We start from the raw sequence: 23,367 nt of genomic DNA, 5'->3' as shown, positions 1-23,367 counted from the left end.
AAACACAGTAGGTTGTAAGGTTGTAATTTGTGTCTAATAATGAATGCATACTTATGGGCACTTTAGTTTTTTTATACCAAAGTAGGTTTCAAAGGACAATTTATGTCATGTTTTCTTAGTGAAGTGGTAATGAATTCCATAAATATCCTTGCTGTACCATGAATCCTATCTGACATTTCCCTCCTAAATTGGTTAAAAATCAGTATTATAGGCTGGGCGCAGTGGCTCACACATGTAATCCCACACTTTGGGAGGCCAAAGAGGGCAGATCATTTGAGGTCAGGAGTTTAAGACCAGCCAGGCCAACATGGCAAAACCCCATCTCTACTAAAAATACAAAAAGAAAAAAAAGAAAAAAATTAGCTGGGCATGGTGGCGCGCACCTGTAATCCCAGCTACTTGGGAAACTGAGGCAGAAGAATGGCATGAACCTGGGAGGTGGAGGTTGTAGTGAGCCGGATCGCACCACTGCACTCCAGCCTGGGCAACCGAATGAGACTGTGTCTCAAAAAAAACAAAAGAAAAAAATCAGTATTACAAACGTGCTTGTAAAGTAGATGTGTTGCCCACATCTTCCCTGGTGCTGTTACTTGGCACAACACTGACATCTAGAGTCAGTTGTGGCTTATTTGTTCTGAAGTTTCCTCTGTTTAACCTTCAGCTTTGGATTTTCTGTATTTTGGCTTTTATGGTCTTACTGTAGCCACTATTCTATTCTCCTTTTGCTGGTAGCATGATGTTTCATACCCTGGCAGGCAAATGTGCGTTACCCCATTGCCCCATTACAACATCAGAGGGAAAAACTTTGACTAAGGTGCTTTTCAAAATGAATGTCTCTAACTCAAATTTTGTCACGTTGCTCCCTCTCAACTTATTTTGATTGTCCCAAGACTTCCACAAACCATAAAGGTGATTCTTCCACTCAAGACTGAGGCATATGGTTTGGCTTCAGATTTTCAGGATGGCAGTCATCACACATCTCATGTTGAATAAAGCAAACTCAGGATACATGTTTAAAATAGAATTTTTTTTTTCCTTGGCAAATTTGGAAGGTATTTTTCAGTTGTATTTTGTTGGGTTTTGGTATTTTGATAATGACTGTTAGTTATAGTTTCCTTACATTCTGGCATCCTTCTTTGTAGCCAGTTGTCATTTCTGTTTACCTTTATTTTTTTTCAGACCTGATGATATATGTTCATTAACACTGCCATAGTTCCTGGAGTTGGATTTTCAGTGACTTAATTGAAAATTAAAACGTTTCTATGGTCTTTCATAGTTGGAAAGTACTCTTCTGTTTTCATAAGTGGTGTTGTCTTTCTCCTGCAATAATAAATAAATATAAAGCCATATTTAAGGTTATGTAACCAATGAAGCCACCTGCCAAGGAACATGCAAACCATTGGGCCATCTTGGATTCTGGGTCCTAAGTGCCCATACAGTAATCTTAAAGGCCAGGTTACCATTTCCCCATCTGTATATAGAGTAGGATGTGGGAACTGAAAAATCTTTGTTTTTTTGTTTTGTTTTTGTTTGTTTGTTTGTTTGGATGCTATTGTCAACATCCTGGCTGGGAGCTTTACAATTCTCACTTCTAAGACTGCTTTCAGGCCACATACCTTGGCCTTGTTGTTGAAAACATGTCCCAGCCTCAGAAAGAAAAATGATTTATAATTACTCAGCATGGCATCTTAGTAATTAGACCACCTATCATCTTTATGTATTCATATATACACTGGAGGATGAAACGACTACTTAAGACGATGTTCTTTCCTTGGCAGAAATCCTTTGTAAAAGTTAGATTTTTAGCGCTTGCTTTGGCAGCACATACACTAAAATTGGAACAATATAGAGAAGATTAGCATGGCCCCTGGGCAAGGGTGACACACAAATTCGTGAAGCATTCCATATTTTTTAAAAAGAAAAAAAATTAAAGTAAAAGTTGGACTTAAAAAAAGTCGCCTTATTTCAGTCTCCTGATGCATTTGCCCTCTTGGCTGCTGTTTAAGAGGAGAATATCTTTACTAGTGTATCAGTTCAGCTTATTTTGTGCTCGCTTTGGCAGCACATACACTAAAATTGGAATGATACAGAGAAGATTAGCATGGCTCTTGCACACAGATGACACGTAAATTTGTGAAGCATTCCATAAATTTTAAAAAATAAATAAAAATAGGCCAGACGCGGTGGCTCACGCCTGTAATCCCAGCACTTTGGGAGGCGGAGGCGGGGGAATTATGAGGTCAGGAGATCGAGACCATCCTGGCTAACACAGTGAAACCCCATCTCTACTAAAAATACAAAAAATTAGCCGGGCGTGGTGGCGGGCGCCTGTGGTCCCAGCTACTTGGGAGGCTGAGGCAGCAGAATGGCGTGAACCCAGAAGGCAGAGCTTACAGTGAGCAGAGATGGCGCCACTGCAATCCATCCTGGGAGACAGAGCTAGACTCCGTAAATAAATAAAAATAAAAATAAATTAACCTTATTTTGTATGCATTTTAGCTTATTTGAGCTATTTCATCATGCATCATGGAAAGAAAGTATCTGTTCTACTGGAATTAAGATAACATTTCATTTGTAGAACCTGTATATAAGCCGGGCGCGGTGGCTCAAGCCTGTAATCCTAGCACTTTGGGAGGCCGAGACGGGCGGATCACGAGGTCAGGAGATCGAGACCATCCTGGCGAACACGGTGAAACCCCGTCTCTACTAAAAAGTACAAAAAATAGCCGGGTGAGGTGGCGGGTGCCTGTAGTCCCAGCTACTGGGGAGCCTGAGGCAGGAGAATGGCGTGGACCCGGGAGGCAGAGCTTGCAGTGAGCTGAGATCGCGCCACTGCACTCCAGCCTGGGCGACAGAGCGAGACTCCGTCTCAAAAAAAAAAAGAAAAAAAAAAAAAGACTTTAAAGAAATACTTTCGACCTGGCGCAGTGGCTCACGCCTGTAATCCCAGCACTTTGGGAGGCCTAGGTGGGCGGATCATGAGGTCAGAATATCGAGACCATCCTAGCTAACACGGTGAAACCCTGTCTCTACTAAAAAATACAAAAAATTAGCCAGGCGTAGTGGCGGGCGCCTGCAGTCCCAACTACTCACTTGGGAGTCTGAGGCAGGGGAATGGCGTGAACCTGGGGGGCGGAGCTTGCAGTGAGCCAAGATTGCGCCACGCCACTGCACTTCAGCCTGGGCGACAGACGTCTCAGAAAGAAAAAAAAAAAGGAAAGAAATACTTTCAGGATGTGTTATAGGTATAGATATATTCTCCTTTTCAGTTCGACTCCAGACACTGGAGAAATACTCATTTTTTAGTATCATTAGCTGCATCTTTTCTAATGTAAATTTATTTTCACCTTATAAGTAATAAGTAATTTTTTTCATAATTTGACCCACAAACGTTTGCAGTATCTACTGAATGCCCACCACTGCATGCAGGATACCGTACAGAGTAGCTTTTAATCCGTCCTTTTAAAGCATCATTGTCTGTATTGAGAACATTGCTGGTGTCCAATGTGTTTCTGAAAGTTTCCATGTCACTAAGAAGCCAGACTGGGGCTATTTAATATTCTATCAGATATCTTTTGTTATGTATTTATTAAAACAGGTTCTATATAAAAATGCATTTCATGTGAAAGTTCTCTTTCATTGGGAGGCTGAGACAGGCGGATCACGAGGTCAGGAGATCGAGACCATCCTGGCTAACACGGTGAAACCCCGTCTCTACTAAAAAAATACAAAAAAAACTAGCCGGGCGAGATGGCGGGCGCCTGTAGTCCCAGCTACTCGGGAGGCTGAGGCAGGAGAATGGCGTAAACCCAGGAGGCGGAGCTTGAAGTGATCTGAGATCCGGCCACTGCACTCCAGCCTGGGCAACAGAGCGAGACTCCGTCTCAAAAAAAAAAAAAAAAAAAAAAAAGTGCTCTTTCAGACTCTTCTGAAGGAAAACATGGTTATTGACAGCTCCTTGGCAGCTTAGTTTTTTCAAACATGCTTTATATCTGTATTTATTTTATTTTATTTTTTTGACATTTTACACTTACAGATCGTTGGTTTGTTTCCACATGTCTCTTATGGTATAGTTCTTGAGCAATTTCCTGAAAAATACGCCGAACACTCTTCTATAAAGACAAACGAGAAAAAAAAATCTCTCCTTTGGGAATATAAGCGATGATAACTACACATCATCAGAACTTTTCTTGCTTTATTGCCACTGGTCTCAAAAACTACTGCCTCCCCCAACACATCTATGCCTACCGTTAACTCTTTTATATTTGAGAACTTTAAATGGAATTTATGGTTGAGAACTGTCCAATTTAAGTCACAGTTTACCCCTTAAGATTATTTTGTCATTGAGTTTCTCAACAATAGGAAACAGTATCTATGGTTGAAAATTACCTTGATACTCTGTTTAAACTTAACATTTAAATATTTAAAAACTAAAAATATTTCAGTTTTGAAATAGTTACAACCAGCCACAATTTAAAAAATATTTTGCAAGTGTTGGTCTGTACCTTTTGTGAGTCTTCTTTTATTTCTTTGTTTCTTAGAGGTTTGGATTTTGACTGCCAAGAAGAGAAGGAAAGTCTGTGAAACATTGTATGTACTCATAACCATGGCGGCAGGTATCACATGCCCTAATAAGATTAAACTAACTTAATATTTAAATGATATACAATAAGAGTTAATAATTTTTACATCACTTCCGAGATGCTTTTATGCCATTAAAAACTAATTGAACAAACTGATGTTGATTGTAGGATTTATAGTAATCCTAACATAATGGTATATATCTCCTTTCTTATACGCATAGCCAAAAGGTTTTCTCTCTCAATAACGTTAGCCCTTTTTGAAGATTTTAAGGCGGCTTTTAGTCTCTTCATCAACCCATTTTTGTTCTTCAAGACTGTTCTTAAAGCTTTCGTAGATAACAGTAATATCTTACCCCCCACCTGCCCACACCTCACCCCTACAGCAGAAAGATAGCATAGTGGATGGCTCTCTTCTTAATCCCATGTTACTGGGCTTTAAAGAGAAAACACTGCAAATTGTGTCCTCTGGCTAATAATTTCAGTGATGAGAATGTATGATGCCTTCTTCGAAAGACCTCTTCTGCAGGTGGTGTTTTCTGCAGGTGGTGTTCCCTGCAGATGCACAGGAAAATATTAATTAGGGAGCTCTTGCTGAGGCCCGTAACTTGCGGAGAGATGGAAATTATTTTTTCTTTTGATAATATTCAAGGATATAGGGACACTGCATGCAAGAAGATTTGACTTACTTTGGAGAGGAGTATGAAGGCCACGCCTACACCGGTCACATAGACAGACAGCAGTGATACAAGAGCTGTCAGGAAGCTCCACAGTTCCTTGCTGAGCAGCTTAATTTCTTAGTTACAAAAACAGAAAGAAACAGTCACTATTAAAGCCTGTTTTTTCAAATACATTAGTATAAGGTATCCTTGACACAGCATGTTAGAGGTGAAACGTGAACTTACTCTGCTTGCCTATTCATAAACTAGACCTCAAAAGGTACTCAAGTATGTGATAGTTAATGCCAGTTCATCAGTTCTTTAAATATGTTAAACCAAAAATGTTACTTGTTTTTAAAAATTAAAAAAATTCAACCAACCATTTGTCGTATTGCTGAGCATCACTTTTTAGATAAAGGATTATTCAAAGTTAGATAAACATTTCCAGACAGTTTGTTCAGGGGCATCTAAAATCTCTTTTGGTAGAAATGGTTTACCAGCATCATCAAGAGCCAGCCTATGTGGTTAAGATACTGTCACATGTATTTGTTAAGGATGATATTTATAACCTTGGAACTGGTACACATAGCTGAAGAGTCCATCTGTGGAAGAACCTGGGAAGGCCATACATTGAGGAGTGCAGTGCTCACTGCGTGCTTGAAAGACAGGCACTTTTACCGAATGTGCTCTTCTATTCTTTATGGTAAAATTCTGGAAATAGAGTTATTGAATCCATTTTCACATTCGGAATGTCTCTGTCCTTGCAGAAATTGTCTTGTACGCTGGGTAGGAGATTAAGTAACATGCCATGTCTCCAATTACCTGACTATTTGGAGTACAAAATACAATTAGATTTGTACTTAATGTCTGAACAGCCTGTACTTTCCAACTAAATATCCCATAGAGGAGGCTGGGCGTGATTGCTCATGCCTGTAATCCCAGCACTTTGGGAGGCCGAGGCGGGCAGATCACTTGAGGTCAGGAGTTTGAGACCAGCCTGGCCAACATGGTGAAACTCCATCTCTACTAAAAATACAAAAATTAGCTGGGCGTGGTGGCACATGCCTATAATCCCAGCTACTCAGGAGGTTGAGGCAGGAGAATCACTTGAACCTGGAAGGTGGAGGTTGGTTGCAGTGAGCTGAGATCATGCCACTGCAGTCTAGCCTGGGCGACAGAGCAAGACTCTTGTCTTAAAAAAAAAAAAAAATCCCACAGATGCTTATCCTGTGAATGCAATTTATGCAGCATGCATTTTTATTTTTGAAACTAACAAATTAACCACATCTATATAACTTAAATAAAAAAGCTTCAGTGCTAAATTAAGAGCTCTGTAGAAAAGACAGGAAGTTGCCATGTCTGCCTTAACACTTTCAATTCTGCCTTTCACTTTCACTTCACTTTATATAAGCCTTGCAGTTTTGAGATCTTCGTCTTTTTACAAGCCATTTTTCCTTTTGACTAACATGTTTTTAGAAGGCTAATGCAGTGAGACATACCAATCTCTAAAGCTGTGTGTGTTTTCATATCAGTAGCTAACATTTATTATTTGCTATATGTCAGGCACTATTAAAAATGCTTTATGTGCCTTGTTTATAATTTAGCTGACAGCTGAGAATAAACTAAGGTTAAATGACATTTGAATATCAAAAGCCCATTAGAACCCTAGTAGTTTAAAAGCAGGGATTATAATACTGGATGATTCACCTTCCTCAGAGTCCTATTTTGAAATCAAAGGGCTGGTCGATTTTGAGTTCATGTTTTAACAATCTCAGTGCTCATCGTACCAGGGTACTTCCTACGGGAAGAGACCCCAATAAGGTGAGGAATTGCTGCTGTTCTCTTTTTTCTTTCAGAATCATGTAAAACTTTTTCTCTGAAATTCCCTTTTTTTTTTTTTTTTTTCTTGGAAATTTCTTAATCTCAGTCTACTCAAGGGAATGACTTGGTGAAATTACTGATAGGATTTAGCTATGTTTGATGTCCTTGCTCGGGTGAGGAATTGTCATGGGTTTTATCAAATCTCAGGAAGTGAGATTTGACTTTCCGTTCACTGATGACCAGGCGGAATGGGAAGGGTCAGGGATCCCTTAGTAGCTTCCCTCCCAATCTGTGCTTATTTTCCATGTTGCATAGTTTCTCTGGGTCCAATTTATTGATCTTCTATACTTCTCTAGTGCTTTGTTCTAGGTGGTGCATTACCAGACTAGTTCCTGAGAAAGCTGATAGTTACTCACCACAAGCTTCCCTTTGGACATGGTACTTTATGCTAAATCACTGTGATATACAAAAGGGATGAACATGGCTGGTTAGCTGCCACTATGGAGAGAGAATAGAGCACCCAGCAAATCACTGACTTGTGTTCGTGGATGTTCGAGATAGGTTGGAGTAGTTCTTTGGTTTTGTTTTTCTGAGACAGAGTCTTGCTCTGTCGCCCAGGCTGGAGTGCAGTAGTGCGATCTCGGCTCACTGCAGCCTTCGCCTCCTGGGTTACAAGCAGTTCTCCTGCCTCAGCCTCCCAAGTAGCTGGGACTACAGGTGCATGCCACCACACTCAGCTAAGTTCTGTATTTTGAGTAGAGATGGGGTTTTACCATGTTGACTAGGCTGGTCTTGAACTCCCGACCTCAAGTGATTTTGCCTGCCTCAGCCTCCCAAAGTGCTGGGATTACAGGTGTGAACCACCACACCCAGCCAGTTGAAGTAGTTCTTTAGTCCAAACCTCATGGTGACTTGTGCTCAGATCACACCCTTCACTGGCTAGGGTATTAACATAGCAAATTTATCTCCTGATTTCTGCATGTGAGTGAGGTAATGGTTTTACAGGCCTGAACAAGATGCAGTGATGCACTGAAATAAAGCCTCGCTGACTGACCTCTTACCACCAGTGTGGTCCCTCCTCCCGTCTGCTTAGCTCTCGCTTCCGGCACACTGGGGAATGCTATTCCACAGATGTAAATTGCACTGTCGTTTGCAGTCACTCTGTTTACAGTGAGGGAAATTTGGTTTTCCATGAAGGCTTCCCTCACTGTGAACTTGTCTGCCTCACTTTTGCACCCGTCCAAGCACAGGTTCTCAGGCTGTTGAGTCCCGTAGCGAAACCACAGGCGTGTTGGTTGCTCAGAAGGGCATCCGGTTGCGGAGAAGGTACACTTTATGGTGACGGCCTCGTGAGTGTAGTCCACTTCTAGGTACCATGGTTGTGTGACAGAGACAGTACAGGCGCCCACAGCACCTGCGGGAGGAAGCAGATGAGTGTGTTAATGGGCCTGTCACCTCACTGTCTGCACTTTTATTTTACTTATATTTTTGAGGTAGGAAACCCAGCCATTCTGTTATTTTTCTTACCTTAATCCCAATATAAATAAGACTAAAAACAGACACCAGTGGTCCTCACTTGTCCCAACTCCTGTTTTTTGACCTTGACTTACTGGGTCACATGATGTCTGTTGACTTGAGGCCAGCCCTAGAGAGGCTTCAGGGGAACAGAGCCCTGCACAGAGGTGGCACTGTATTGGAGTCAGAAGTTTGGGGTCTGTCTGTGACTCTTGCTCCTTACAAGCTTTCCTTCGATCCAGTCACTTAATCTCCCAGCCCACCTTCTTGTCCACACCCTGGCCTCCCCAGAGTGCTGTGCTCAGTGTGGTAACCTGTGTCCCCAGACAAACGCTGCTGCTGCTGATGGAGCCTATGAACAGCAGCGATGTTTGTGCTTTGTGGGAGTTGAAATCGCCAGGAATTCATGGCCATTCACAATTGTTCCTTTGTGAGCCTCATGTCCCTTTGGGAAACATGATAAAAGGCAAGTTGTACACCTGTGGAAATGCAGCCCTAGCTTAGCCTACCATGTCTTTGATTACTGAGCTCGCCAGGCCATAGCTAAGCATATTTGGTTTCTTCCTGGCGTGTGTGCTGCGTTGTAGGCCCTTGTAGCATTTATCTTATTTAATTAACAGTATTGTGATAAAGGACACAGATTTGAGTTCAGATCCTAGCTCTGCCTGTTCCCAGCATTATAATCTCAGGATCTCAATTTCCTCATTAGCAAATGAGGATAGTATTGTTGACCTCATGCAGTTAGTGTGACATTCAAGACGATGCCTAGGAAGTGTTTACCTGCCTAAGCTATAGTAAGTATTAAATACAAGGGAGTGATTGCTGCTGCAGCCGCCACTGCTACTGTTTCCACAGTGTCAGATGGCTGTTTGAGAGATGGTTGTGGATGTCTATCCACGAGGTGTTCACAGAGCTGGGATGAGTCACCCAGTCCAGTGCACTGTCCACCATGCGGTGCTCTTCCAAGTTACGAGGATTGAGTCCCCCACCTTGGCCTTCATATCCCGGGCATGTGAAGCTGGAAAGCCACTGGAGTGCACAAATGGAAAGACCCACCCTAAACCCTTCTTGCGGCAGGGGAGGCCATAGGTAAAATAGTATTGGTTGAGACAAATTGGAATTTGTCAAGTTTTTGGTCTGACTTCCGCCTGGTCATAGGTTCCCAAATGGTCCTATTTGTGTGAGTTTGTCCTTTGCTACTGTAAATGAAATTGACAAGTCATCCAAGTGGACTGATGCTTACTTTTCAGACAGGGGCGTTTTTTCTCTTATCGTTTCTCTTATGGATCCCCATTCATAACAGCAGAGGAATTAAAGTTAGAATCATGGCGTTTGTGATGCGAGTCTCTTCTCACCATGTGTTTTTGTTTTTGTTTTTGTTTTTTAGACAGAGTCTCTGTCTCCCAGGCTGGAGTGCAGTGGCGCAATCATGACTCACTGCAACCCTGACCTCCTGCCTTAGCTTCTCAAAAGTAGCTGGGACTACAGGCATGCAGCACTGTGCCCAGCTAATTTTTGTATTTTTTGTAGAGACAGGTCTCGCCTTGTTGCCCAGACTGGTCTTGAACCTCTAAACTCAGGCGACCCACTTGCCTCGGCCTTCCAAAATGCTGGGATTACAAGTGTGAGCCACTGCGCCTGGCTTTCTTCTCATCGTGTTATATTTTAGTATTTGTGCAATGTGAGATGAGCTGGGAGCTCTGTGGTGACCTGATAAATGCAAACCAGACAAGAGGGTGCAGTCATCTGGAGGAGGCCTGCAAGCTTCTCAGAGCCTCGTGTCTGCGGGAGGCCCAGCTCAGCTCCATCTCCAGCCAAGGGGATTGGATCCCCTCTAAGTCTGATAAATACAACCTCATGTCTCCTGCCCAGACTCAAGCACCTTACAAGTATAGTGAAACGTTTTATAGTATATTCTGAGTGGAAATTTAAAATGGAATTGGGTCTGCCAAAACTTAGCAAGGTTAATCACTGTCTCAGTCTCAAGTCATCTTTCAGGTAATGTTTTTATTTTTATTTATAAAATTATTTTTAAAAAGTGGACGATTCCATTATTTACACATTTTTGTTTTTGAGATAGGGTCCCACTGTGTCGCCCAAACTGGAATGCAGTGGTGTGATCTCGGCTTACTGTAGCCTTTGTCTCCTGGGCTCAAGCAATCCTCTCACCGCAGCCTCTGGAGTAGCTGAGACTACAGGTGTGCACCACCATGCCTGGCTAATTTTTTTATTTTTGGTAGAGACAGGGTTTTGTGATGTTGGCCAGCCTGGTCTTAAACTCCTGGGCTCAAGCAATCCAGTCGCCTCAGCCTTCCAAATCAGGTAGTGTTTCTAAAAGGGAAGCTAAAGAGCCAGGTGTGGTGGTGTGGCCATTAGTCACCGCTACTCAGGAGGCTGTGATGGGAAGCTGATTGAGCCCAGGAATTCCAGGCTGCAGTGAGCTGTGATGGCACCACTGCACTCCAGCCTAGGCAACATTGTGAGACCCTGTCTCTATAAAAGGAATAGAGGATGGGCGTGGTGGCTCACGCCTGTAATCCTAGCGCTTTGGGATGCCGAGGTGGGCAGATCACCTGAGGTCAGGAGTTCGAGACTAGCCTGGCCAACATGGTAAAACCCTGTCTTTACTAAAAATACAAAAAATTAGCCAGGTGTGATGGTGGATGCCTGTAATCCCAGCTACTTGGGAGGCTGAAGCAGAAGAATCACTTGAATGTGGGAGTCAGAGGTTGCAGTGAGCTAAGATTGTGCCACTGCACTCCAGCCTGGGTGAAAGAGGGTCTCACCTCAAAAAAAAAAAAAAAAAAAAAAGGTTGGTGTGGGGGGCGGGTAGCTGACTTTTAACACTTTTCTTTAAAAACTAGTAATATAGGATAAAAACAGGTAATTGTAACTTTGGAATTTCATATCTCTACTTATTTCCACCTTCTTCCCAATTAGTCTGAGTGTGGGAGAAAACCAATTGTAATGATTTCCTATGTGAGCGGGGACTTGTGATGAAACTGTGGTTCCCTCCCCCTACCAGTTAGGCAACCTATTAACAAAAAAGAGAAGTTTGGATATGTCACACCACAGCCTGCTTCTGTGAACAATTTCTTTTAAGAAGCCTCATATTCTAGGAATTGTTTTTTAAAAACAGTATCCAATGAAAAGGTTGAAAATTTATTTCCTCTGTGGAGGGAATAAAAAGATTATTATTATTATTTTAAAAAACCATATTGAGGCTGGACATGGTGGCTCACGCCTGTAATCCTAGCACTTTGGGAGGCCGAGGTGGGCGGATCATGAGGTCAGGAGATTGAGACCATCCTGGCTAACATGGTGAAACCCTGTCTCTACTAAAAATATAAAAACTTAGCCGGGTGTGGCAGAGGGCGCCTGTAGTCCCAGCTACTCGGGAGGCTGAGGCAGGAGAATGGCGTGAACCTGGGAGGCGGAGCTTGCAGTGAGCCGAGATCGCACCACTGCACTCCAGCCTGGGCGACAGCGTGAGGCTCCGTCTCAAAACAAACAAACAAACAAACCAACCATATTGAAAGTAAGTAGAGAACTAATTCTTGACATTTAAACAAAGCTGTCTATCTAGTAAGAACTAAGTAAATGTCTTGCCATGTTGCCCAGGCTGAAGTGCAGTGACATGATCACAGCTCCCTGTAGCCTCAAACTCCTGGGCTCAAGTGATCCTCCTGCCTCAGCCTCCCAAGTAGGTGGGGCTGCAGGTGCATGCCATCACACCCAGCTATTTTTTTTATTGTGTAGAAATGGGGGTCTCATTATGTTGTTCATGCTGGTCTTGAACTCCTGGGCTCAAGCGATCCTCCCACCTTGGCCCCCAAACAGGCGTGAACCACCACGCCCAGCCCAAAGCTTTGTTTATGATATTAGATTTCAAATTTCTAACATATCAAAGTAGCAAAGTAGTACAGTCAGCCCCCTGCCATCACATGGCTTTGACCCAATCTTGTTTCTTTTCTCCTCCCACCTACTCCCTCACTCCCATATTATTTTAGAGCAAATTCCATCCATTTTATCTGCATGTCTTTCAGAATATATCTCTAAAAGACAATAATTCTTCTTTAAAATAATGCTAATTAAAAGTCTATGAAAGTAATATATACTTATTAGCAAAAAACAGATTATTAAAAGTAGAAGCAAAAAGTCACCCATAGTCCTTTTGCCTGAAATAACTCCCATTAACATTTTGATGTATTTCTTCACAGATGAGAAAAAATTAATTTTAAGAACTTTTCCCCCTTCCCTGCCCTATAATGCAAATTGTGTGGGCAAATCTGAGATTATTAGATGCATTGGAAATACTTTCTCTTTTGTAGATAAAAAAACGGGTAGGCAGAATTTTAAAAACATATATTATGGGATGGCTATTCTCTATATAAGGAGTCGTGGCAGTTTTTTTTCTTAAATGAAAAGTACTTTTATAGAAATTGTTCTTTGAAAATATTCAGCAAATAATTGTTCATTGCTTTCTATGTGCAGATCAAGTTTGTATGATAAATTGTTGATGTACCTACAATTTTAAGAATATTTTCAGCCCTTTGTTTGGTCTGATTGTCTCCAAAGCGGCATAATAGCAAAGAGGCTTTTCAAGGTTAATATGAAACTTTTTCTCAGCTATTTTTTTATTATCTATTTCTCAGGGGAAAAGGGAAACTTATCCTCTTAGGCAGTTTCCATAATGTTATACATTTAAAAATTAATCTGAAGGAGCTTAAAATATAAATGCATTAGGTGAAAAATAGCAATTGATTTAAATAAAATGAAGGAGGAGAAGAAAAAGAACCTTACCGACACAAAATAGAATGAGGTTGGTTTGCAGATGGCGCGCGATGTTGCTTCTGCTCACAGTCCCCATTTCTGTGTGTGCCGGGGCGGGCTGGGGTGTGTATTTGAAAGGAAAGTTGGCTTTCTTTTTTCAGAAGGGAAGAGCTGAAGAGAGGAACCTCTTATGAAGGAACCATAATCAGGAACTTTTTGAAATTGTGCAAGGATGGTTTGTAACTCAGCTTCACCATTTAACGTTGAGATTTTGGCCTGGAGCACATTTAGAAATGTGCATATCATTTTTTTTTTCATGGATTTTACAGTCCTCATAGGTGTTAGATGTTTTTGGGTGAGATTTTGATTTACACGTAGCACATATTCCCAGGAAGAAGGAGTACTGTTTGACAGATAATTCATACTTGGATTTTTCAGAACAGTTCAGTCACTGTCCAGGGTATCTGCTGTGGGTGCCACTCTGGGCCAGTAACTGCTGGGCACAAAGACACAGCAGAAGGAGAAGTGGCTTTGTGTAGAGACAAGAGAAAAGTTAGTAAACAACACATTCTAATGCAGTGAAGAAGTAAATTGTCTGTTATTAACTTTTTGTACTCCAGTTTTGAATCCAAAGACACCTGCCTTCCCCCCTTTTTTTGAGACAGGGTCTCTATCACCCAGGTGGGAGTGCAGTGGCAAGATTCAGCTCATTGCAGCCTCAGCTTCCTGAGTAGCTGGGACTACAGGTGTGCACCACCACCCCTGGCCAATTTTTATTTTTTTGTAGATTCTGTGTTGTCTAGGCTAGTCCTGGCCTCAAGCAATTCCCCTGCCTTCGCCTCCCAAAGTGTTAGGATTACAGGTGTGAGCCACTGTGCCTGGCCCAAAGACCCCCTTTTAATATGTTGAGAAACAAATAGTGGGTCCTCTGTCCTCCGTGTCCTCTACCCCAGTGCTTAGTAGTGATTCAGTAACGGTCTTCTTTGTAAGGCAGCAGAAACAGACTCAGGCTGACTTAAACAAAAGGAAATTTATGCAAGCATTTGAAGGTAGCTCCTAGAGTCACTGGGAGGGCTGGTGAATCTTGTATGGGATCCACAGCCAGGAAGAATGCCTCAAATCACACCGTAAACAGGTCTGAAGAGGATGTTGCTGCCGCTGCCAAACACTAGGTGCCATCAGCCCTTTCGTCAGCATCCCTCAACCATTGCCCCGGCCCCTTGGTCTCACTGCCGTTACTCCACCCCCAGAGAAGGAGAAGCTCACATCCCCACTGCTCTGGGTCACTGGCTCTCCATTCCAGGGCGTGGGCAAGTGTGCCTGGCTCAGGCTGCGTGCCAGTGCCTCAGCTGCACGGCAGGCCAAGAAAGCGGCTCCCAGGCCTTGCCTCTCTCCCAGACTCTGGGCAGGCAATTCCCCAGACATGGGAAGAGTGTCATCTGCACCACTGAAAATTATGAAAAATCTCTCCACCATGATATGATGTCTGCCCTTGGCATCTGCTCATGATATATTTTCTCATTACAGAAAGACAGAAAGTTATTCGCAATCTGGTTTTTTTTTTTTTTGGAGATGGAGTCTCGTTCTGTCACCCAGGCTGGAGTGCAGTGGCATGATCTTCGCTCACTACAAGCTCCACCTCCCAGGTTCACACCGTTCTTCTGCCTCAGCCTCCCAAGTAGCTGGGACTACAGGTGCATGCTGCTACGCCCGGCTGGTTTTTTTGTATTTTTTTTTTAGTAAAAACGGGGTTTCACCGTGTTAGCCAGGATGGTATTGATCTCCTGACCTCGTGATCCACCCGCCTCGGCTTCCCAAAGTGCTGGATTACAGGTGTGAGCCACCACGCCTAGCCTCAATCTGGTTTTAACATTTCAACAGATGTATGTAGTTTTTGTATCACCATAGTACCTAAAAAGTACCCCCAAAGTTAAATATACTATCATCTCTGTGTGTGTCTATAGTCAGTGCCAGGTTTGTATGTGAATTTGAGGACCTTCCCTAGTTCCCTTGTCCCCCAGGCATCTTCTGCTCATGTTTGGAAATGACTGATAGAGGCTTCATCTCTAGTCGAAGAAATGCCGGACAGTGCATCCGTCCTACTGTTCCACCTCTTTCTGGTCCTGGAGCTTAATGTTTATAAAATTGTTCTGAAAAGGCAAGGAATGAGTCAGTTTCCCTTGAAAAACTCCATGATGATCTGTTTTTATAAATTAAAATCCTTCATGAGCTGTTTTTATTTTCAGCCTAATAAATCTCTTTGGGTAATAAGTTGCCTAAGTTTCCTACACCAGTAGTATTTTCTTGCATTTGTCCAAAACTGTCTTTCAAATATTACATGTTACTCTCAGTTGTAGTATTCCAGCATTTAATAACCAGTTATCTAAACCCATTAACCATTACACCCTCCAGTCTGTCTATTGGCAGATACTACCCAAAACTGTCAGAGAAGATAACAGTGTGGGCCTTGGATCCAGACAAACCTGGGCTTACGTTTCCGTGCTGACACTCATTAACCTTACAAGTGTGGGCAAGTTCTTCAGCCCTTCTGAGTCTATTCTTTATCTCTGTGCCCACCTGTCTCAAAGAGTACCTGGGAAGTATGAAAGAGGTAACTCATGAAGCCCTCAGGCCTGGAACATACCAAGTCCTTGGTGGATATGGCTCCTCCCTGCTTCCCTCTTTAAATCACTTGTTTGTTCAAGAATTTAACTGAATGTTTTTATTTGTATTAGTAGGTGGCAAGTGGGAGAAACCATCAGAAATTTTGGAAATCAAGGGACAGAACTGGGAAGAACAAGTGAATAGTCTGCCTGAAGTTTTCAGAAAAGCCGGTTTTGTTATCGAAGCTTTCACCAGACTGCCATACCTGTGTGAAGGCGACATGTATAATGACTACTACGTTCTGGATGACGCTGTCTTTGTTCTCAAACCAGTATAAACACGTGGAGGTCGAAGTCTTCAGAGTCCACATCCTCTGGGATGTGCCCTTGGAAGAGGGTCTGTGTTCACAATTATGTGAAGGGAGGACCCTTGGGGACCGCCATTCTAAATATCATGTAGGAATTTAAAAAGCCAAAATACTAATTATTTCTTTGTAGTGTGTAAAGGAATGTTTTTAAAAGACAAAAACCCAACTCTTTGTGAATTTTTATCAACTCTTTACTCAGAGCCACTCTCCAACGCAGGTCACACTCCAATTATGATGGAAGATATTTTTTATACTTAATTACAGTAGGGACTCATTCCCAGACAAAGCAATAGTCACGACTTCATGGAACCAATCAATGGATTGTTTTTTGAAGACTGGCAATAAAGCTGTCCATCCAATTCCAAATACTGGTTTTAAGGTATAGCCGCTGATATTCTTTCATGTTTAGAATTCTTTCTGTTATTATTCAAGAAAATGTTTTTAATCATGCTAATAAACTTTTTTGGAGATGACTTTGGCATCATGTTTGAATTAATATAAGGCTCCCCTAGCATTTTTTATTGGTTTGGCTTCAGGAGTACCCAAATAGTAGCATTATGTGAATGACGCAGATAATTTGAATAGCGGGGAAGGAAGGCTTCAGACTGGGGGGAAGGGGAGATGATTGCAAATTGCAGTGAACACTGAGGCAGTGAAAAAAACAAAAACGAAAACAAAAACCCAGCCTCATTCAGATACAGAACTTCAGGGACCACCTCCACTCCCCAGTTAATGCTGCTGTGAAAATGCAGAATAACCTGGCTCTGACTTCTCATTGCTCATGTCCCACACACTGAACTTTGGTTTTTTTCTGGACAATCTCAGGTTCTCAGAATTGAAACATTCAGTTTTGTCTACTGACAAAATGCAACTAAAAATGTTTTAATTCAACTTCTTACTCTACACTTGTATACCTCTCTCCCAGAGCTTGGCTCTTCCCTGAAATCCTTAAAGGAGTTTATTATTTGCCAAGAATATGGTTTGATGAAGACCGTGTCAGACTCATGCATTCTGGAATCCGTGAGTGCCTCCAACCATAAACCCAGAAACGCTGCAATAAGGAACCCATTAGCAAGATCAATAACCATTGTGGATATTCCAAAGAGCAGAGCACTTAACCCAGAATCTGAAATCTCAGTAATAACAGAAATGTCGATATGAGATTGTGGTTATTAACAATATGTTATTCTCACAAGTTTATTTCTTTTTTCATCCAGGTGTTTCATTAAGTATTCTCATTTATATGCTCATAGAAGTCATCAAATCAACACATGCACTCCAACACCTGGGTATAAAGGCGAATGAAAACCTGAAGAATTACTTTATTATTCATTAAGAACTGCATTCCCACATCCTCACACCAATATCTTCCACTGTTACTGTGCAGTCATACTAAGAGTTGGGTTATGTGATTTATGCAAAATTGTTATTGGTGTGTTCTAATGATTTTTTTCCAGGAATTCAAATAAGTGAAGTACAAATACTTAGCACCATAGATTGTAAAAATAGAAAGAAGAAATGAGAAAACTTAATGTCGTTCTTGTACAGCTGAGTTTTGCTTCTTTATAAACTGTCTGTCAAAATCAGGGGTTGCTGTTAGACTGTCAAGCAGAAGTGATGGATGTTCAAAGAGGCGGGTTGCCCCAGTGTTTTCTAACTTTCAAGGTGAGAATTTTATGTTCTAATAAGAAAAATACAACTCATTCTTAACCACCCCCCAAAACAGAGAAAACACATACATTTATGCATTTTAAAGATAAAAGTAGTTTCTCAAAAAAAATCAGTAGTTTCTCTGAAAACCAGCTTATTAAAAGTGCTGTTTTATGGTGAAAATTGAAACCAAATCCACTCACATTTCGTATCCGGTCTTGAAATTCTTGGTGGTGTGTCACCATTCCACTAGATGGCAGTGTTGCTTACTGAGTGTCAATGGCTTTTTTCCCCCTAAATGGAATCATGTTTTTCTCCCCACAAAGTACAATAAAGCTGCCTTGTCTGCACCATTCCTCGTGTAAGTGCTTCATATCAAGTTAAGACTCTACTAGAGAAATTAAGAAGAGCTTTATTTGTGGTCAAAGCAAGCTAACCAATTGACCTTAAAGGTTGAAATGCAAGCTACACCTGTGATTCCTAGCTCCCTGCACCTGCATTTTAAGCTCCTAAAGTGCTCAGACCACTGATCTCAGAGAGGAAAGGAGGTACAATGCCCTTAGTCATTTATCGCTTGTATAGAGTAGTTAAAAGCAATACTGTATTTTCTGCCATCCAGTGTGACCTGTCGTCAGTGTTTACATGGTTGGCTTTTAACAGAAAAAAAGTCGGGTTGGAAAAGAAAATGTAGATGTTTCAAGTCTTCCTGAGCAAAGCTTTGTTTTCCCTTGGTTCTGAGTATAGTATTAATAGGCTATACTGAGTATGTTAATTACAGCATTAATGAAGCAAGATGTTTTCATTAATTGCTTCCCACTATTTGGTTACTGATAGAGGTGTTCCATGATCCTTTTTCTCTAGCAATGACGGTAGAGTATCATGGGCTGCCAGTGGCTACAGTGGCCTACCATGTTAGTGCAGATGCTTAAGCACCCCCAGTTACCTTATATCCAGTGCTTCCACTGGCTGGAAGATGGTGCATGGAATCAGGGCAGCCTGGACTGAGTTGTACTGTCTAGGAGTGCACTGAGCACAAAACTGGGCTCATAAGTAACTTGAAACAAATCAGCACTATGTTGCCTAGGCTGATCTTAAACTCCTGGCCTCAAGTGATCCTTCCACCTTGGCCTCCCAAAGTGTTGGGACTACAGGTGTGAGTCACTGCCCCTGGCCTTGCACTCCCTTTATCTTGCAAAACTGAAACTGTGTTCATAAACAAGAACTCTCCATTCTCTCCACCCCATCCTCTGGCAACTCTCATTCTACTTTCTGTCCCTTTGACTACTCTAGGTAGTCATGACCCGCCCCATGATCCAGTCACCTCCTATATAATTGGAATTATACAGTATTTGCCTTTTTGCGACCCGCTTATTTCTCCTCCTCCTCCTCCTCCTCCTCAGTATTTGCCTTTTTGCAACCGGCTTATTCCTCCTCCCCCTCCCCATCCCGCTCCCCCTCCTCCTCCTCCTCCTCTTTTTTTTTCTCTGAGATGGAGTCTCACTCTGTTGCCCAGGCTGGAGTGCAATGACACAATCTCAGCTCACTTCAACCTTTGTCTCCCGGGTTCAAGCAATCCTGCCTTAGCCTCCTGAGTAACTATGATTACAGGTGTGCACCACCATGCCTGGCTAATTTTTGTATTTTTAGTAGAGATGGGGTTTCACCATGTTGGCCAGGTTGGTCTCGAACTCTTGACCTTGTGATCCACCTGCCTCGGCCTCCCAAAGTACCAGGATTACAGGCATGAGCCACCGCGCCCGGCCCATGACTGGCTTCTTTCACTTAGCACAATGCCCTCAGGATTCAACCAATGTTGTAGAGGGTGTCGGAATTAACTTCCTTTTTTTTTTTTTTTTTTTTGAGATGTCTCTTTCTGTCCTCCAGGCTGGAGTTCAGTGGCGCGATCACGGATCACTGCAACCTCCGCCTCCTGGGTTCAAGCCATTTTCCTGCCTCAGCCTCCTGAGTAGCTGAGGTTACAGGCACCTGCCCCCACGCCTGGCTAATTTTTGTATTTTTAATAGAGATAGGGTTACACCATGTTGGCCAGGTTGGTCTCAAACTCCTGACCTCAGGTGATCCACCTGCCTCGGCCTCCCAAAGTGCTGGGATTACAGGCGTGAGCCACCTTGCTGGCCAGAATTTCCTTCCTTTTTAAGGCTGAATAATCTTATTGTATGGATAGACCATATTTTGCTTATCCATTAGTGTGTTAATGAACGCTTGGGTTGCTACTGTCTTTTAGCTGTTCTGAATAACCCTGCTGTGAACATGAGTGTACAAGTATCTTGTGACCCTGCTTTTAATTCTTTTGGGTATATAACCAGAAGTGAAATTACTGGATCATGTGGTAATTCTATTTTTAATTATTTGAGGAACCACAATGTTGTTTTCTGCACCATTTAACATTTTTGCCAACAGTTCACAACCATTCCAGTTTCTCCACATCTTCACCAACATTATCTTGTTTTATTTTGAGATGGAGTCTTGCTCTGTCACCCAGGCTGGAGTGCAGGCGCGATCTCAGCTCACTGCTACCTCCATCTCTTGGGTTCAAGTGATTCTCCTGCCTCAACCTCCTGAGTATCTGGGATTACAGGCACCTACCACCACGCTTGGCTAATTTTTGTATTTTTAGTAGAGACGGGTTTCAGGGTTTCGCCATGTTGGCCAGGCTGGTCTCAAACTCCTGACCTCAGTTGATCTGCCAGCCTTGGCCTCCCAAAGTGCTGAGATTACAGATGTGAGCCACCATGTCCAGCTATTTTATTTATTTATTTATTTTTTAGTAGTAGTAGCTATCCTGTTGGGTGTAAGACAGTAGCTTGTGGTTTTGATTTGCATTTCCCTAATGACTAGTGCATCATTTGTTTTTATAGTACAACTTGTATGGCATTTGGCTTCATTTACTAGTAAACTGTGCTTTGTAGCTTGCTATCTATATCGGTATCACTGAATTGGAGTCAGTATTCAGTGATAACAAAATACTTCTTTTTCACTGTGAAATTTTATGCTTTTGGAGAACTGGGAGAATATTATTACATGACTGAACTTAAGAATTCCCTCTGGATTTGGGTCAGTATGCTGTATTCACATGGATTAAATAATATGCTTTTGTTACAAAGTCACTTTAAAATTACTTTCAATACATGTAAAATGAAAAATAAATATTTTTTCTCTCAAGTAAATGACCATGTAAATTGGGATGTCTTATATACCTGTACTTCTTAAGTTCTGGAAATAAGAACAGATAGAATGCCCAAATGCTGTTTTCTTATAGCCTGTTTAGGATTCAACACAGAACGTTGGTTTTAAATGACTGTGAACTCTCAACACTTTTCCAAATGCCAGAGTTCAAGCGAATACACTGGCAATTATTTTATTCTTTTTTTTTTTTTTTTTTGAGATGGAGCCTTCCTCTGTTGCCCAGGCTGGAGTGCAGTGGTGCAATCTCGGCTCACTGCAGCCTCCACCTCCTGGGTTCAAGTGATTCTCCTGCCTCAGCCTCCCAAGTAGCTGGGATTACAGGCATGTGCCACCATGCCCCACTAATTTTTGTATTTTTAGTAGAGATGGGGTTTTGCCCTGTTGGTCACGCTGGTCTCAGACTCCTGACAGGTGATCCACCCGCCTTGGCCTCCCAAAGTGCTGGGATTATAGGTGTGAGCCACCTCGCCCAGCCTCCATCTTGTTTTTATTTTCCATTATAAGTAACACGTTTGTATTAGTCATTTCTCACACTGCTATAAAGACATGCTTGACACTGGGTAATTTATAACGAAAAGAGGTTTAATTGGCTCATGGTTCTGCAGGGTGTATAGGCTTCTGCTTCTAGGGAGGCCTCAGGAAACTTAGAATCATGGTGGAAAGTGAAGGGGAGGCCAGCGTATCTTACATGGTGGAAGCAGGACTAAGAGACAGCCAAGGAGAACGTACCACACACTTTTAAACAACCGAGCACGGCCAGACGCGGTGGCTCACGTCTATAATCCCAGCACTTTGGGAGGTCGATGAGGGCGGATGACGAGGTCAGAATATCGAGACCATCCTGGCTAGTACGGTGAAACCCCGTCTCTACTAAAAAAACATACAAAAAAATTAGCCGGGCGTGGCAGCGGGCGCCTGTAGTCCCAGCTACTCGGGAGGCTGAGGCAGGAGAAAGGCGTGAACCCGGGAGGCGGAGCTTGCAGCGAGCGGAGATCCGGCCACTGCACTCCAGCCTGGGAGACGCAAGACTCCGTCTCTAAATAAATAAATAAATAAAATAAAAAAAAATAAAATAATATAAACAACCCAGCACTCACTCACTATCACGAAACCAGTATTGAGGGGGAAGTCAGTCCCATGATCCAATCGCCTCCTACCAGGCCCCTCCTCCAACACTGGGAATTACAATTCCACGCGAGATTTGGGTGGGGACACAAATCCAAACCATATCAACGTTCATTGCAGAAAAAGTATAAAATGAAAATTAACTTTACTTACCCCATAACCTTGAGAGAACCACTACTGACAATTTGGTTTATGCCTTCCAGACTTTTTTTTTTTTCTGTGCATGTATGTATACACACATTTATAAACCTTTAAACATTAAAATATGTAAAAATGAAAAGGTCCTTTTATTTTTCTGAGACAAGTCATGTGAGACTCCTAGACACCTATATTATAAATCAAAAATTGACAAAGGATGGAACCCATTTCCTGTCATTTCAAGCTTGAAATTAAGCTTTTTTTTTTTTTTTTTTTTTTTTTTTTTTTTTTTTTTTTTGAGAAAGAGTCTCACTCAGTTGCCCAGGCTGGAGTGCAGTGGCACGATCTTGGCTCACTGCAAGCTCTGCCTCCCGGGTTCATGCCATTCTCCTGCCACAGCCTCCCGGGTAGCTGGGACTACAGGCGCCCGTCACCACGCCTGGATAATTTTTTGTATTTTTAGTAGAGACAGGGTTTCACCGTGTTAGCCAGGATGGCCTCGATCTCATGACCTCGTGATCTGCCCGTCTCAGCCTCCCAAAGTGCTAGGATTACAGGCGTGAGCCACCGTGCCCGACCGAGGTTCAGCTTTTTTATTTAAATGACTAAACAAAGACCCTGGGGATAAAAGGATGTTTTTGAGGATGCTGGACATTAGCGTTATATAAATTACTATCAGATGGGCAGCAGAATGCTACAGTTGGCCATTTCTGAAGATAATGTTTTAATTGTGCCACTGAAAAACTAATGTTAGCATTGGGCATTTCAGTAATTACTTTGAAATATTATGGATATTAGACGTGTTTCATTAAATGTGAAGGATTGCAACGAAACCTCTTGAGTCCACAATTATATTTTCATTAGGAAAGATACAAAACAGTTATGCATAATCTTGTCATGCAAAGCTAATATTTTCATGCATTGCCTT

General features: G+C 42.2%; 2 protein-coding genes and 2 non-coding genes across 11 annotated transcripts in view; 3 read left to right on the top strand and 1 right to left on the bottom strand.

Annotated features, from left to right (window-relative positions):
• Positions 1 to 18,322, top strand: part of METTL9 (methyltransferase like 9) — a 50,960-nt gene extending 32,638 nt beyond the window's left edge. Inside the window, exons 5-6 of one of the 5 annotated variants that reach the window (XM_009196144.2) lie at positions 4,542 to 4,590; positions 16,084 to 18,322. In XM_009196144.2, coding sequence (XP_009194408.1) covers positions 4,542 to 4,590; positions 16,084 to 16,156 — 122 coding nt within the window. In that variant the 3' untranslated portion in view covers positions 16,157 to 18,322. Of the gene's footprint in view, positions 1 to 4,541; positions 4,617 to 13,069; positions 13,384 to 16,083 lie in introns of those variants that run through there. The other 4 variants (XM_009196141.2, XM_031658399.1, XM_003916661.3 and 1 more) reach the window with 4 other exon arrangements.
• IGSF6 (immunoglobulin superfamily member 6) lies at positions 624 to 13,501 on the bottom strand. Of its 4 annotated transcripts, none has more exons than XM_003916662.5 (6): positions 13,379 to 13,501; positions 8,115 to 8,474; positions 5,270 to 5,376; positions 4,506 to 4,556; positions 4,035 to 4,112; positions 624 to 1,320 (listed from the first exon to the last, which is right to left on the bottom strand). In XM_003916662.5, exons 1-6 carry the CDS (start codon positions 13,443 to 13,445, stop codon positions 1,261 to 1,263), a joined length of 723 nt encoding a protein of 240 aa, XP_003916711.1. In that variant the 5' UTR covers positions 13,446 to 13,501; the 3' UTR covers positions 624 to 1,260. The 4 variants fall into 4 exon arrangements, 3 of the variants coding, with proteins under 3 accessions (XP_003916711.1, XP_021787513.1, XP_031514260.1); XM_021931821.2 differs by having other exon boundaries at positions 4,506 to 4,578; positions 13,379 to 13,485; XM_031658400.1 differs by lacking the exon at positions 624 to 1,320 and adding an exon at positions 3,172 to 3,195 and having other exon boundaries at positions 4,506 to 4,578; positions 13,379 to 13,485.
• Positions 1,806 to 1,912, top strand: LOC116271409. The gene has a single exon (XR_004179964.1). It is a non-coding gene; the product is annotated as a U6 spliceosomal RNA (small nuclear RNA).
• On the top strand, positions 2,047 to 2,153 carry LOC116271412. Its single transcript, XR_004179967.1, has one exon. It is a non-coding gene; the product is annotated as a U6 spliceosomal RNA (small nuclear RNA).
• Positions 18,323 to 23,367: the final 5,045 nt, after the last annotated feature.

Source organism: Papio anubis, chromosome 18 (genome assembly GCF_008728515.1).
Source record: "Papio anubis isolate 15944 chromosome 18, Panubis1.0, whole genome shotgun sequence".
NCBI classification, from domain to species: Eukaryota; Metazoa; Chordata; class Mammalia; order Primates; family Cercopithecidae; genus Papio; species Papio anubis.
This window is presented reverse-complemented; position numbering and strand designations above follow the sequence as displayed.